Source organism: Cherax quadricarinatus, unplaced genomic scaffold (genome assembly GCF_038502225.1).
Source record: "Cherax quadricarinatus isolate ZL_2023a unplaced genomic scaffold, ASM3850222v1 Contig85, whole genome shotgun sequence".
In the NCBI taxonomy this organism is placed as follows: domain Eukaryota; kingdom Metazoa; phylum Arthropoda; class Malacostraca; order Decapoda; family Parastacidae; genus Cherax; species Cherax quadricarinatus.
In genome coordinates, this window is record NW_027195111.1 from 215,653 (window position 1) to 230,919 (window position 15,267).

The window sequence follows — 15,267 nt, forward strand, 5'->3', positions numbered from 1 at the left end:
CTGGGCAAGGCTCCAACACTGGCGTTGGAGGGTAGATTCCACCCTGGGCGAGGCTCCAACACTGTATCCTACTCTATCTGGTGTTGGAGGGTAGGTTCCACCCTGGTAGAGGCTCCAACAATGTCTCCAACACTGTCTGGTGGTGTTGGTGGGTAAGTTCCACCCTGGGCGAGGCTCCAATACTGTCTGGTGGTGTTGGAGGGTAGGTTATACCCTGGGCAAGGCTCCAACACTCTCTCCAACACTGGTGGAGGGTAGGTTCCACCCTGGGCTAGGCTCCAACACTGGTGGTGTTAGACGGTAGGTTCCACCCTGGGCAAGGCTCCAACACTGTCTGGCATTGGAGGGTAGGTTCCACCCTGGGCGAGGCTCCAACATTGTCGCCAACACTATCTGGTGGTGTTGGGGGGTATGTTCCACCCTGGGCAAGGCTCCAACACTGTCTCCAACAATGGTGGTGTTGGAGGGTAGGTTCCACCCTGGCCGAGGCTCCAACACTATCTGGTGTTGGAGGGTAGGTTCCACCCTAGGTGAGGCTACAACACTGGTGGTGTTGGAGGGTAGGTTCCACCCTGGGCAAAGCTCCAACAGTTTCTGACACTGGTGTTGGAGGGTAGGTTCCACCCTATGCAAGGCTCCAACACTGTCTCCAAGACTTGTAGTGTTGGATGGTAAGTTCCACCCTGGGCAATGCTCCAACACTGGTGTTGGAGGGTAGGTTTCACCCTGGGCGAGACTCCAACATACAATCCAGACTATGGAGCCAAACTCTTCTCCAGGCTGAGGAAATGACCACCTCAGAACTACATCTCCAAGGGTGATGTACTAACGACATCCTCATCACATTTCTACCTCCTCTGCTAACTCGACTCGATTGAAGAAGTCTACTGTGTAGGCGAAACACATCAGAGTAAAGATACCTAACTGTTGCACGTGACTTATTTATCAACCTGTAGTCAAAGGATTACAGAGGTGCACAATGGGTCCAGGGACTGGGCCCCAAAGTTTTGTTATTTGAACAAGTTACAAAGATAATGAACTCCAGGTAAATCTGTCAGTATTGTATAGCACTTTTATTTTTAGTTCTGCCAAAGTTTTCTCCACAAGTGCACCACATCACTTCCCAGCTTTGGCTGGCTTCCTTGTAACTGTTGAGCTATCGAAATTATGTGGCCCAGTCCCTGGACCCATTATGTGTGTCTATAATGTTGAGGTACAGTTCCTGGACCCATTATGTGGTACTGTAATGTTGAGTTACAGTCCCTGGACACCTCTGTATTATTATTATAATCAAGGGGGAAGGGCTAAACCCGGAGGATTATACAGCGCCTTGGGGGGGGGGAAGTGGAAGGCATTCAGGCTTAATTCGGGGAACTGGAGCACAGATCCAATTCCCTAAATCAAGAGCCCCTCACCAACATCAAGGAGGACACCTCTGTAATGTTGGGGTACAGTCCCCAGACCCATTTTGTATCTATCTTTCAACTAATACCCACAGGATGGGTATGGGGTGCATAACAAACTATTCTATTAACTATCTGGCAACAGCATTATTTTGTAAGATGGCTGCCAACCTCAGTATTTTACTGAGTGTTTGTGAAGTGCATTATTTTGCTGGGTAGCTGTAGCACCAGTAGTTACTGTATTGCTGTAGTGTGGGTTTGAGTTTTCTTGTTGACTAATCTGCTGTGTACACTGAAGGGTAAGTTCATAGTTATTCAGTGTCAGTTTAGCTATCCTGGTTGAATATTATATTCTTCATTCATGAGTAAGGCAGACATAAGTTGCAACCCTGGTGATTGAAAGTACTGCAATCATAACTGCTTTTCCCCTAGATATTATTATTATAGGGAGCAAGGGGCTAGTAACCCCTTCTCCTGTATATACAGTGGACCCCCAGTTAACGATATTTTTTCACTCCAGAAGTATGTTCAGGTGCCAGTACTGACCGAATTTGTTCCCATAAGAAATATTGTGAATTAGATTAGTCCATTTCAGACCCCCAAACATACACGTACAAACGCACTTACATAAATACACTTACATAATTGGTCGCATTCGGAGGTGATCGTTATGCGGGGGTCCACTGTATTACTAAATTTAAAAGGAGAAACTTTTGTTTTTCCATTTGGGTCGCCCGCCTCAGTCGGATATTGCCAGCTTGTTGAAAAAATAAGATTATTATTATAATATTGATAGTTGGAAGCACTAAACTTGTAGGGGTCATACAATGCCTGGGGGAACGAGAGGCAATTGGGTTTAATTTCAAGAGGAGGAGGAGGTCAGGTTTAACTCCTTGGATCAAAAACCCCTCATTGGTATCAAAGAACCTCCCTGAGACCTTTCCTAGTGACAGGAAAAAAAAAATTTACTAACCATCTTCATAACCTAACAGAGGATAACGTTGTAACTGACATATTATTCAGGGGTAAGCACTAAACCTGTAAGTCACACAGGGCCTAGGGAACTGATACAAAGATAGGGAGAGATACTCCATTTCCATGGATCACCAGCATCAAGGCCCCCCCCCAATCAAGGGGTTAAAAATCCGACTTTACACCTGTACATAAATTAACATAGAACTACACAAGCACTCCTCGCTTAATGACTGAGTTCCGTTCCTACGACTAGGTCGTTAAACGAACTGGCCAATAAGCGAGAAGCATACTATACTCATAGTGGGTTTGTGTCAACCATCTTTATATATCCTTTTAATGTCACTTATGCACCATTGGTAACATTTTTAGTATATATTTAAGTGTTTATATAGTAGTGTACTGTTTACTGTAATAAACAAAATAGAGGAAATCACCTGTAATATACATTACACACGCTTGCATACTGGTCGGAAAGCTGGTGGCAAGTCCAAGTGGTCGTTGAACAGGTAGGTCGTTAAGTGAGAAGTACCTATACACAAACTTTCTATATAGTGGTATCTGATAATAGATCTTAAGGATTTACACATAAAAACAAACCATTATATATATATTGTAATGTTTTTAATTAAGCATATAACAAATTTCTTGCAATTAACCTCTAAAAGAACACGTTTAATTTATATGTTTTATAAAAACCTGAGAAAACAAGTAGCAATGTATATATCTGAATCTGAATTACATTAATATTGTAACTAAAAAAAAATTGCATGCTGGGCAATTGCAAAACTTTCATAACTGGTAAAATCATCATTTTATTTGATATACTGTATAAAAACCTGAGGAACAAAGCAGCAATGTATGTATATATCTGAATGTGGACTGCACTAACATTGTAAACAAAACTCACATGCAACGGCACCTCCAAGAGTTTCATATAGAAGGGACTAAGGGTTGGCAGTCTGGTTGGAAAAGGCAGCTAGACGTCTTGTATTGAGGCAGTATTATTTTTATTTGGGGGAAAGGGGACTGTGGAATTTTGGGGGGACTTCAGCCCCCCTGGCCCCATGTTGGCGCTACCCCCTACCAACACGAATCATTCAACACGAGTAGCAAAGGCTCGATCCTCAATCCACTACAAGAGATACTACTCTCTCAACCCACATGGGACCCTACATGTGAATTACTTCATCTCATCGTAAATTTCACACATACATACTAATACACACTAAACAGTGCACTGGACTCTATAATAGAGAAATAATTTATTACATTTTATATAATACAATATTGTATACAGATGACTCAGAAATATAGAGCTGCGGGTGGAGGTCACAGTGTACTTGTCATCTGATACCAGGATACCTATTTCTGTACCTAGGTCCAAGGCTACATTACACAGGTAATGCAACCTAATACCTTACAAATTATTATATTATCTCCCAATAAATACATTGAATGCTTATTAGAGTAAAATTTTAAAAAAAATTGAAATACAATATTTAACTTCATTTCAAATTAACATATATAAATTTCTTCTAAATTCAGAGAATAAAATTTCAAATTTAGAGTATTCTTGGAAACTAAAATATCTGAACTTCCAAAAAAAAATTCCATATTTTAATTATTGAACTTTCTACTGTGCAGAATTAGTCTCAAACAAGAGAGCATGTTTTTCAAAATTAAGGACTGAGAATAATCTCGTGTTTTAACCTATTCAGAAATTTCTGAATAAGAGAAAATGATCTATTTCAATTACAAATTTCTGAAGGAAAAATCATATACAGTATTTCAATTAGAAGTTTCTGTCATTATCAATTATTATTTTGTCTCCAATTGCAAATTTTCAATAATTTTCTATAATTCAGACTCACCCAAAAAAAAATTAGTTCACACAAGCGATACACCGTGTAAACAAAATGCTGATGGTGCTCGTAAAAGAAATTTCCATTAAAATTATAATAAAATACTGTATAGGCACTCCTCACTTAACAACAGAGTTCCGTTCTGTACTTCTTCCATTCTTTCCTCTTCCAAGTGCTGCTGCTGTGCTTCCAACTCTATTAAATCTTCATTAGTTAGCTCTCCCTTGACATATTCCAATAATTCTTCAATATCTCTCACTTCAACTGACTGGTCGGAGAGTTGCTTGTAAGTCTGTGTGGTCGTTCAACAGGTAGGTCATTAAGTTAGGAGTGTCCGTATAATGCTACCCTGGTGACTGAAGGACTACCACTACACTCACGAGAGAACAACAACGTTATGTCCCTCGGTTTCGTCCAAAAACATCACCGAGAAAATATCGTTGAAGAACTCTGGGTAATATTCGCAGGCTCGTTTACAGTCAGAATTAAAGTTGATCTCCAGAAGTTGTGGGCACATCACTTCTTTTCCTGACAAAAAAAAAAAAAATAAAAAAAAATGAGGACACTATTACTGTACTAAATACAAATACACCTACCATCCGACTTACAACCGAGTTCGGTTCCGAGAAACTGGTCGTAAGTCGAAATGGTCGTAAGTCGAACTTTACTACTGAATATCAACAAAACATTTTTGTAATGACTTTATTTTATTGTTTTATTTTGGTATTTCATGTTTTACTTTACTTTTTATGTTGTTAGTACTGTATTTTATACTGTAAGGTTTAGGATAAACACTGTGTACAACACAAATACTTGTTTATTTCCCAAAAATTTGGCATAAAAAACATGGTCGTAAGTCGAGCAGGTCGTAAGTCGGATGGTAGGTGTACTTTATTTCTTTTCTGCAGTATACAGGTAGTGTAGTTTACATGTTATATAATATTGTTAAGCACCAAAGAAAACCACTAACATGCGGTACATTTCAGGAAGACTAATAATAATGCTTAAAGACTACTTAAGAACTAGATGCAGATTATTAAGCAGAATTTTGAAATGCACAAAAGGAGAGGTACCTAAATGCACAATAGTACAATTTTAAAAGTATACATTAATACTTCAAACTGATTTAATAATCTTCAGTTAAGCTGGATTTCTTATGCAGTTAACTATTACCTTTCAATGCACCAGCCATATCCCACCAAGGCAGGGTGACCTAAAAAAAAAAAAAACACTCATTATCATTCGCTCTATCACTGTGGAGACAAGACAATGATAGAGTGAATGATGATGAAAGTGTTTCTTCTTTTTTGGGTTACCCAGCTTTGCTGGGAAATGACCGATGTGTTCAAACAAATACAAACTACTGTACTTACCAACTCCCTAACAACTATGTATTTTACAAAGCATAATAATTTTTTGCATGTTACAATGCAGATCTTACAAATGCAACAACAAAAGTATTACACTATCATTCATGCAACAGTACGAGAGATCATTAAGCTCACCCTCTTTGTTTGTCCACTCCAGCATAACATCAAAGCCGTAAAATCCTTTACACTGTGGGTTATGAGGGATGCCTCTAGGATGGTCATACATTGTTGCTGCCTTGAATACCTGCCAACAAAACATACCATCATTAAGGGGTCACACTACAAGGTATTGTATAAAAGGTGTCATATACAAGGTGTCATATACAAGGTATCATATACAAGGTACTGTATACAAGGTGTCGTATACAAGGTATTGTAAACAAGGTATCACATCTAAAGTATTGTATACAAGGTATTGTATACAAGGTATCGTATACGAGGTATCGTATACAAGGTATCGTATACAAGGTATCGTATACAAGGTATCGTATACAAGGTATCGTATACAAGGTATCGTATACAAGGTATCGTATACAAGGTATCGTATACGAGGTATCGTATACAAGGTATCGTATACGAGGTATCGTATACAAGGTATCGTATACGAGGTATCATATACAAGGTATCGTATACAAGGTATCGTATACAAGGTATCGTATACAAGGTATCGTATACAAGGTATCGTATACAAGGTATCGTATACGAGGTATCGTATACGAGGTATCGTATACAAGGTATCGTATACAAGGTATCGTATACAAGGTATCGTATACAAGGTATCGTATACAAGGTATCGTATACGAGGTATCGTATACAAGGTATCGTATACAAGGTATCGTATACAAGGTATCGTATACGAGGTATCATATACAAGGTATCGTATACAAGGTATCGTATACAAGGTATCGTATACAAGGTATCGTATACAAGGTATCGTATACAAGGTATCGTATACAAGGTATCGTATACGAGGTATCGTATACGAGGTATCGTATACAAGGTATCGTATACAAGGTATCGTATACAAGGTATCGTATACGAGGTATCGTATACAAGGTATCGTATACAAGGTATCGTATACAAGGTATCGTATACAAGGTATCGTATACAAGGTATCGTATACGAGGTATCGTATACAAGGTATTGTATACAAGGTATCGTATACGAGGTATCGTATACAAGGTATCGTATACGAGGTATCGTATACAAGGTATCGTATACGAGGTATCGTATACAAGGTATCGTATACGAGGTATCGTATACAAGGTATCGTATACAAGGTATCGTATACAAGGTATCGTATACGAGGTATCGTATACAAGGTATCGTATACGAGGTATCGTATACAAGGTATCGTATACAAGGTATCGTATACGAGGTATCGTATACAAGGTATCATACACAAGGTGTTCATATATACAACACAGTACAGCGTATGTATTATTGTGTACACAGTACAGTATCTCTAATATTGCACTGCACTTGGTGTAGGTATAAATTAGTTTGTACAGATATTAGGTAGTAGGTTGGTAGACAGCAGCCACCCAGGGAAGTACTACCGTCCTGCCAGATGACTGTGAAACAGAAACCTGTAACTGTTTTGCATGATGGTAGGATTACTGGTTTCTTTTTCTGTCTCATAAACATGCTAGATAACAGGGATATCTTGCTACTCCTACTTAAACCTACCCCATACCTCTTCGACCCCATTGCCTATGCTCTCATTAGCCCATCTATCCTCCAATAGCTGTTTATATCTTACCCTAACTGCCTCCTCTTTTAGTTTATAAACCTTCACCTCTCTCTTCCCTGATGCTTCTATTCTCCTTGTATCCCATCTACCTTTTACTCTCAGTGTAGCTACAACTAGAAAGTGATCTGATATATCTGTGGCCCCTCTATAAACATGTACATCCTGAAGTCTACTCAACAGTCTTTTATCTACCAATACATAATCCAACAAACTACTGTCATTTTGCCCTACATCATATCTTGTATACTTATTTATCCTCTTTTTCTTAAAATATGTATTACCTATAACTAAACCCCTTTCTATACAAAGGTCAATCAAAGGGCTCCCATTATCATTTACACATGGCACCCCAAACTTACCTGCCACACCCTCTCTAAAAGTTTCTCCTACTTTAGCATTCAGGTCCCCTACCACAATTACTCTCTCACTTGGTTCAAAGGCTCCTATACATTCACTTTACATCTCCCAAAATCTCTCCCACTCCTCTACATTCCTCTCTTCTCCAGGTGCATACATGCTTATTATGACCCACTTTTCGCATCCAACCTTTACTTTAATCCACATAATTCTTGAATTTACACATTCATATTCTCTTTACTCCTTCCATAACTGATCCTTCAATATTACTGCTACCCCTTCCTTTGCTCTAACTCTCTCAGATACTCCAGATTTAATCCCATTTATTTCCCCCCACCGAAACTCCCCTACCCCCTTCAGCTTTGTTTCGCTTAGGGCCAGGACATCCAACTTCTTTTCATTCATAACATCAGCAATCATCTGTTTCTTGTCATCCGCACTACATCCACACACATTCAAGCATCCCAGTTTTGTAAAGTTTTTCTTCTTCTCTTTTTTAGTAAATGTCTACAGGAGAAGGGGTTACTAGCCCATTGCTCCCGGCATTTTAGTCGCCTCATACGACACACATGGCTTACGGAGGAAAGATTCTTTTCCACTTCCCCATGGACAATAGAAGAAATAAAGAAGAACAAGAGCTATTTAGAAAAAGGAGAAAAACATATTTTTTTTTTTATCACACTGGCCGATTCCCACCAAGGCAGGGTGGCCCGAAAAAGAAAAACTTTCACCATCATTCACTCCATCACTGTCTTGCCAGAAGGGTGCTTTACACTACAGTTTTTAAACTGCAACATTAACACCCCTCCTTCAGAGTGCAGGCACTGTACTTCCCATCTCCAGGACTCAAGTCCGGCCTGCCGGTTTCCCTGAACCCCTTCATAAATGTTACTTTGCTCACACTCCAACAGCACGTCAAGTATTAAAAACCATTTGTCTCCATTCACACCTATCAAACATGCTCACGCATGCCTGCTGGAAGTCCAAGCCCCTTGCACACAAAACCTCCTTTACCCCCTCCCTCCAACCTTTCCTAGGCCGACCCCTACCCCGCCTTCCTTCCACTACAGACTGATACACTCTTGAAGTCACTCTGTTTCACTCCATTCTCTCTACATATCCGAACCACCTCAACAACCCTTCCTCAGCCCTCTGGACAACAGTTTTGGTAATCCCGCACCTCCTCCTAACTTCCAAACTACGAATTCTCTGCATTATATTCACACCACACATTGCCCTCAGACATGACATCTCCACTGCCTCCAGCCTTCTCCTTGCTGCAACATTCATCACCCATGCTTCACACCCATATAAGAACGTTGGTAAAACTATACTCTCATACATTTCCCTCTTTGCCTCCAAGGACAAAGTTCTTTGTCTCCACAGACTCCTAAGTGCACAACTCACCCTTTTCCCCTCATCAATTCTAGGATTCACCTCATCTTTCATAGACCCATCCGCTGACACGTCCACTCCCAAATATCTGAATACATTCACCTCCTCCATACTCTCTCCCTCCAATCTGATATCCAATCTTTCATCACCTAATCTTTTTATCCTCATAACCTTACTCTTTCCTGTATTCACTTTTAATTTTCTTCTTTTGCACACCCTACCAAATTCATCCACCAATCTCTGCAACTTCTCTTCAGAATCTCCCAAGAGCACAGTGTCATCAGCAAAGAGCAACTGTTACAACTCCCACTTTGTGTGATTCTTTATCTTTTAACTCCACGCCTCTTGCCAAGACCCTCGCATTTACTTCTCTTACAACCCCATCTATAAATATATTAAACAACCACGGTGACATCACACATCCTTGTCTAAGGCCTACTTTTACTGGGAAATAATTTCCCTCTTTCCTACATACTCTAACTTGAGCCTCACTGTCCTCGTAAAAACTCTTCACTGCTTTCAGTAACCTACCTCCTACACCATACACCTGCAACATCTGCCACATTGCCCCCCTATCCACCCTGTCATACGCCTTTTCCAAATCCATAAATGCCACAAAGACCTCTTTAGCCTTATCTAAATACTGTTCACTTATATGTTTCACTGTAAACACCTGGTCCACACACCCCCTACCTTTCCTAAAGCCTCCTTGTTCATCTGCTATCCTATTCTCCGTCTTACTCTTAATTCTTTCAATAATAACTCTACCATACACTTTACCAGGTATACTCAACAGACTTATCCCCCTATAATTTTTGCACTCTCTTTTGTCCCCTTTGCCTTTATACAAAGGAACTATGCATGCTCTCTGCCAATCCCTAGGTACCTTACCCTCTTCCATACATTTATTAAATAATTGCACCAACCACTTCAAAACTATATCCCCACCTGCTTTTAACATTTCTATCTTTATCCCATCAATCCTGGCTGCCTTACCCCCTTTCATTTTACCTACTGCTTCACGAACTTCCCCCACACTCACAACTGGCTCTTCCTCACTCCTACAAGATGTTATTCCTCCTTGCCCTATACACGAAATCACAGCTTCCCTATCTTCATCAACATTTAACAATTCCTCAAAATACTCCCTCCATCTTCCCAATACCTCTAACTCTCCATTTAATAACTCTCCTCTCCTATTTTTAACTGACAAATCCATTTGTTCTCTAGGCTTCCTTAACTTGTTAATCTCACTCCAAAACTTCTTATTTTCAAAAAAATTTGTTGATAACATCTCACCCACTCTCTCATTTGCTCTCTTTTTACATTGCTTCACCACTCTCTTAACCTCTCTCTTTTTCTCCATATACTCTTCCCTCCTTGCATCACTTCTACTTTGTAAAAACTTCTCATATGCTAACTTTTTCTCCCTTACTACTCTCTTTACATCATCATTCCACCAATCGCTCCTCTTCCCTCCCGCACCCACTTTCCTGTAACCACAAACTTCTGCTGAACACTCTAACACTACATTTTTAAACCTACCCCATACCTCTTCGACCCCATTGCCTATGCTCTCATTAGCCCATCTATCCTCCAATAGCTGTTTATATCTTACCCTATCTGCCTCCTCTTTTAGTTTATAAACCTTCACCTCTCTCTTCCCTGATGCTTCTATTCTCCTTGTATCCTCCTTGTATAAAAAAGATATTTATTTTGTACAGCAAAAATAGAAGAAACTTTGTTAATTGTTAGAAATAGGAATAAGATTACACAAATAACCCGTACACAGGAGAAACTTTTATTACGGTGTTTTGGCTCAAATCGGACCAAAACTTCACCTTAAGTTTCTTTCTGTGTGCAGGTTATTTGTGTATTGTTCCAGTCATGGTATTGTGTCTTTGTGTTCCTTAGGAATAAGATTCATGGTGTCAAACTACAATGCAGAAGTCAAAAAGCAACAAATCACTTATACGAGAACCATCTTATTCCCATGCTTACCCGTGGTATACCTGGGGTATGCCTGGAGTGTTCCAGGGATCAACACCACCATGGCCTGATCCGATACCAGGACTGGTGGTGGATCAGGACCTTTTCAACCAGGTTGTTTCTGTTATCTACACGTACACCAACACAGGAGCCACAGCAAATTTTGTTACCACACTTTGTGTATGTCACTTTGTATTATAGGTGATGGAATAATTTATATTGTATAAGTTGATAACTGTAAAATTTGTATAAAATCAGGTGAACTTTAAACCACAATGTAAAATCTAAATGTATAAAATCAAGTGAACTACATTGCAAAATCTAAATACATAAAAGTATTTTAGTGTATTATGTACTTAGTACACAATACACTAAAATATACAATTACAGTATTCAAATCAGAGGAGAAAAAATTACAATACCACTTTGGGCGGTATAACTGTGGGCATGTAAGAATGGAAGTTGAGAACAGGGTTGAAATACCTGGAAGTGTCGCCTGTTAAGAATACTGAGAAAGTTGATGATATCAGAAGAATACAAAATGTCTGGAGGGCTTTAAGAAATTAAAAATGGCCGTGTGGTGTATGTAGTGTCGTGACTTTTATCTCCCACAACAGAAAACAATTACACATTAAGAATAAGATACATAAATTTATGAGTCATAGACTATATGGCTTTGAGAGAGGTAAGAACAGATTTACTGCTAAGGCTCCTGGGCTGTGGGAAAGGTGTTCAATTGGGTTACAGATGGTGCCTCTAACAGAAGCAATTACAGAAGTGCTATCTGTTACTGTATGTCAATCAATAGTTCCAAGATAATCTTCCCTGCAGACAAGTCCCAGACTAGGCCTCCTAAGGCAGAAAAGAAATTTTACAGATATAGGAACAATAAAGTAAACACAAATCAAATGTGAGCAATTATCTGTATGATTTACCATCTTAACTTATATGTTCATGAGACAGTAAGACTTACCTGTTATCTTACATCATTCATAAGATAGAAAGAAAGGGCCAGCAGTCCTGCCAGAGTGCAAAACTTTTACCAGGCTTGCAATTCACACTCATATGAAAGGATGGTAATACCAACCTGGAAGTTTGATATCTACCAACCTACTACCTAGCTACAGGAGTACATCCTTCGACTAACATGTAGATTCAACAGGGAGCACATCTGGTGGAGTCTAAGTCCTAACCTCTACTATATGTTTCTTTGTACCTGGTGGCCTGGTGGCTAAAGCTTCCGCTTCACACACGGAGGGCCCAGGTTCGATTCCCGGCGGGTGGAAACATTTCGACACGTTTCCTTACACCTGTTGTCCTGTTCACCTAGCAGCAAATAGGTACCTGGGTATTAGTCGACTGGTGTGGGTCGCATCCTGGGGGACAAGATTAAGGACCCCAATGGAAATAAGTTAGACAGTCCTCGATGATGCACTGACTTTCTTGGGTTATCCTGGGTGGCTAACCCTCCGGGGTTAAAAATCCGAACGAAATCTTATCTTAATCTCTCTTATCTTATCTTCTGAAAAATGGTCTGGTAATATGTACCAATAAGATTTGGGAAAAAGGCACTTATGTACAGTTCAGGGCATTTATCAGAAGAAATGTTCTGCCACCAGTGGCTTCTTCAGTCCTGGTGAACCATTTCCCATAATACAGGTGCTCCTCGACTTACGATTTCTGACATACAATATTTTGACTTTACGATGGTGCAAAAGCAATTTGGATATGAAACTTGAGATAATTACCCAACATGAAGGTGGCAAGTCCATAACTTATATTCATTTATTTGCTTTTCAATACTGGTACAGTATTTAGTTACAGTAATTATTTATTTACTTATTTAGCATATCACATTCATATTCGACTTATGAAGCGTTTGTCGGTATGTAACCCCATCGTAAGTCAAGGACCACCTGCGGTACAACACCTTTACACAAAAGGTCAACAGTAATCATCTTACTTGAAGAATCATGCTATAGATTTGTTTTTCTGAAATCTCCCACGGCTGCTCTGCATACTGGCTATTAAACTTGTCAATAAATTCATGGCAGTACATCTGCAAAAGAAATCCACGTTAAAAACATACACTAGTTTCAGTCAACATTATTCTTAAGATTTGCACTCTTCTTTTTTTTTTTTAATGTAACAGCCATCTCCTACCAAAGCAGGGGACCCAAAGAAGAAAACAGATTCACCATCATTCATTCAATCATTGTCTTTCCAAACAGTGTCGACATCACAATTCTCTTACCCCTCTGAATGCAACATTCCTTGTATTTCCTGACCTTACTGATCACTCAGGAAAAATAAGCACAAACACAGTACAGTAATATCCCCCCCATCCGCGGGGGATATGTTCCAAGACTTACCGTGGATAGTAGCGAACACAACATATAAGTCGCTTTTCGTTTACATACATATCTATGATAAAGCTTAATTGATAAATCACTTACAGTAACTTGAGAATTATCACTTTTTCACTGATGTAAAGCACTTCTTGGCTTCTCTTAGACTTTGAAGAACTGTCACCATCACTACTCTTGTGCTCTGGGGCCGTTATTAACCAAAATTAAGGATTACTTTTGGGCCACTGTAAACCATGAATAACTGAAACCACGGAAAGCAAATCCATTGATATGGAGGTTCTACTATATAATGCTATCCTATACTGACTACGTTTTGCCCACACAATGGATTTTACCAAGTCACAAAAGAGATCAATTGTGACTTGATAAATCCCACTGTGTGAAACACAGTCAATAATTATAGCATAATACCGCATTTGTGGCTATTGTTCCATCATGTTGGTATTTTATAACATTTATCTCAACTGATCCCTCTCATGACTCACGAAATCGTAATGACACGATTGCAAACAAACCATACCCCGGCTGGAGTTTTGAGACTCTCTGACCGCGGGTTCAATCCCGGCCGGGGTATGGTTTAATCCCTCTCATGATACCAAGACATAAAGAAGCACTAAACATGTAGGGGTCATGTAGCCATGTAGCTCTTAGAGAATGAGAGGTAATGAAGTCTAGATTTAAGAAAATGGCAGCTCCAATTCCTCAGATCGGGCTGTAAAGCCCTTGTAGCTTAGCGCTTCTTTTTGATTATAATAATAATAATAATTCCTCAGATGAAGAGCCCTTTACCAGCCTTAAGGAACTCCCATTGAAGGGTCAAAAAAAATTCCTGCCTCCCCTGATTACTGTTATCTGAGATTATTTACAGTTCCATTATTATTATTATTATTATTACATTGTATTAATAATTATTATTACAATAATTATTATTACATTATCTCAGTGCTTTAAAAAGTTTCTCAACCACACAAGAATGTGTTGTGATCAGATTTTTTTTGAAACACTGGCTGTCTCCCACCAAGTAAGGGTGACTCAAAAAGAAGAAACACTAAAGCTCCCGCTTCACACACGGAGGGCCCGGGTTCGATTCCCGGCGGGTGGAAACATTTCGACACGTTTCCTTACACCTGTTGTCCTGTTCACCTAGCAGCAAATAGGTATCTGGGTGTTAGTCGACTGGTGTGGGTCGCATCCTGGGGGACAAGATTAAGGACCCCAATGGAAATAAGTTAGACAGTCCTCGATGACGCACTGACTTTCTTGGGTTATCCTGGGTGGCTAACCCTCCGGGGTTAAAAATCCGAACGAAATCTTATCTTATCTTATCTTATCTCACTGCCTTGCCAGAGGCACACAGAATATGTCTCGAGAGACATTCCAGCAGGAAAAATGAGGCATTTTCAACCAACCTGGAGAAGAAACGAATCGTTGTAGTTGTTCACTGTGAAGTGTTTTTCGGAATTGTCCAATTCGGTCAGATCGAAAGCCTTATTAGCAAATCGTATCCAGAAGCGCTTGTATACGGCCACCTGCAAGAAAATGTCAGATTACACAAGCAATTTACAAACCCTTAGAGATTGTATTTATCTTCTTTTGACAAACCAGCCAGAATATTCAATTTTCTTCTATTCATTGTAACTCACCTAATGACCACATGTAAAATTACAGCATTGTTATTGCTTTATTAATCTTAAGTTAGTCTTAAGTTTGCCCAAGACACTCTGCATAACAAGGGGCTTTTTATATAGTAGTATGTCATTAATGTCAGCTATGGTCTGTATACCTTGTACATGT

At 39.5% G+C, this 15,267-nt stretch overlaps 1 protein-coding gene across 1 annotated transcript in view; it reads right to left on the reverse strand.

Moving 5' to 3' along the window:
* Positions 1 to 4,425: 4,425 nt before the first annotated feature.
* The window catches only part of TTLL12 (Tubulin tyrosine ligase-like 12), a 37,777-nt gene continuing 26,935 nt past the window's right edge, over positions 4,426 to 15,267 (reverse strand). The window contains exons 11-14 of the mRNA XM_070080029.1: positions 14,883 to 15,002; positions 13,068 to 13,163; positions 5,746 to 5,854; positions 4,426 to 4,768 (exon numbers count right to left, since the gene is read on the reverse strand). Coding sequence (XP_069936130.1) covers positions 4,617 to 4,768; positions 5,746 to 5,854; positions 13,068 to 13,163; positions 14,883 to 15,002 — 477 coding nt within the window. The 3' untranslated portion in view covers positions 4,426 to 4,616. The remainder of the gene's footprint in view (positions 4,769 to 5,745; positions 5,855 to 13,067; positions 13,164 to 14,882; positions 15,003 to 15,267) is intronic.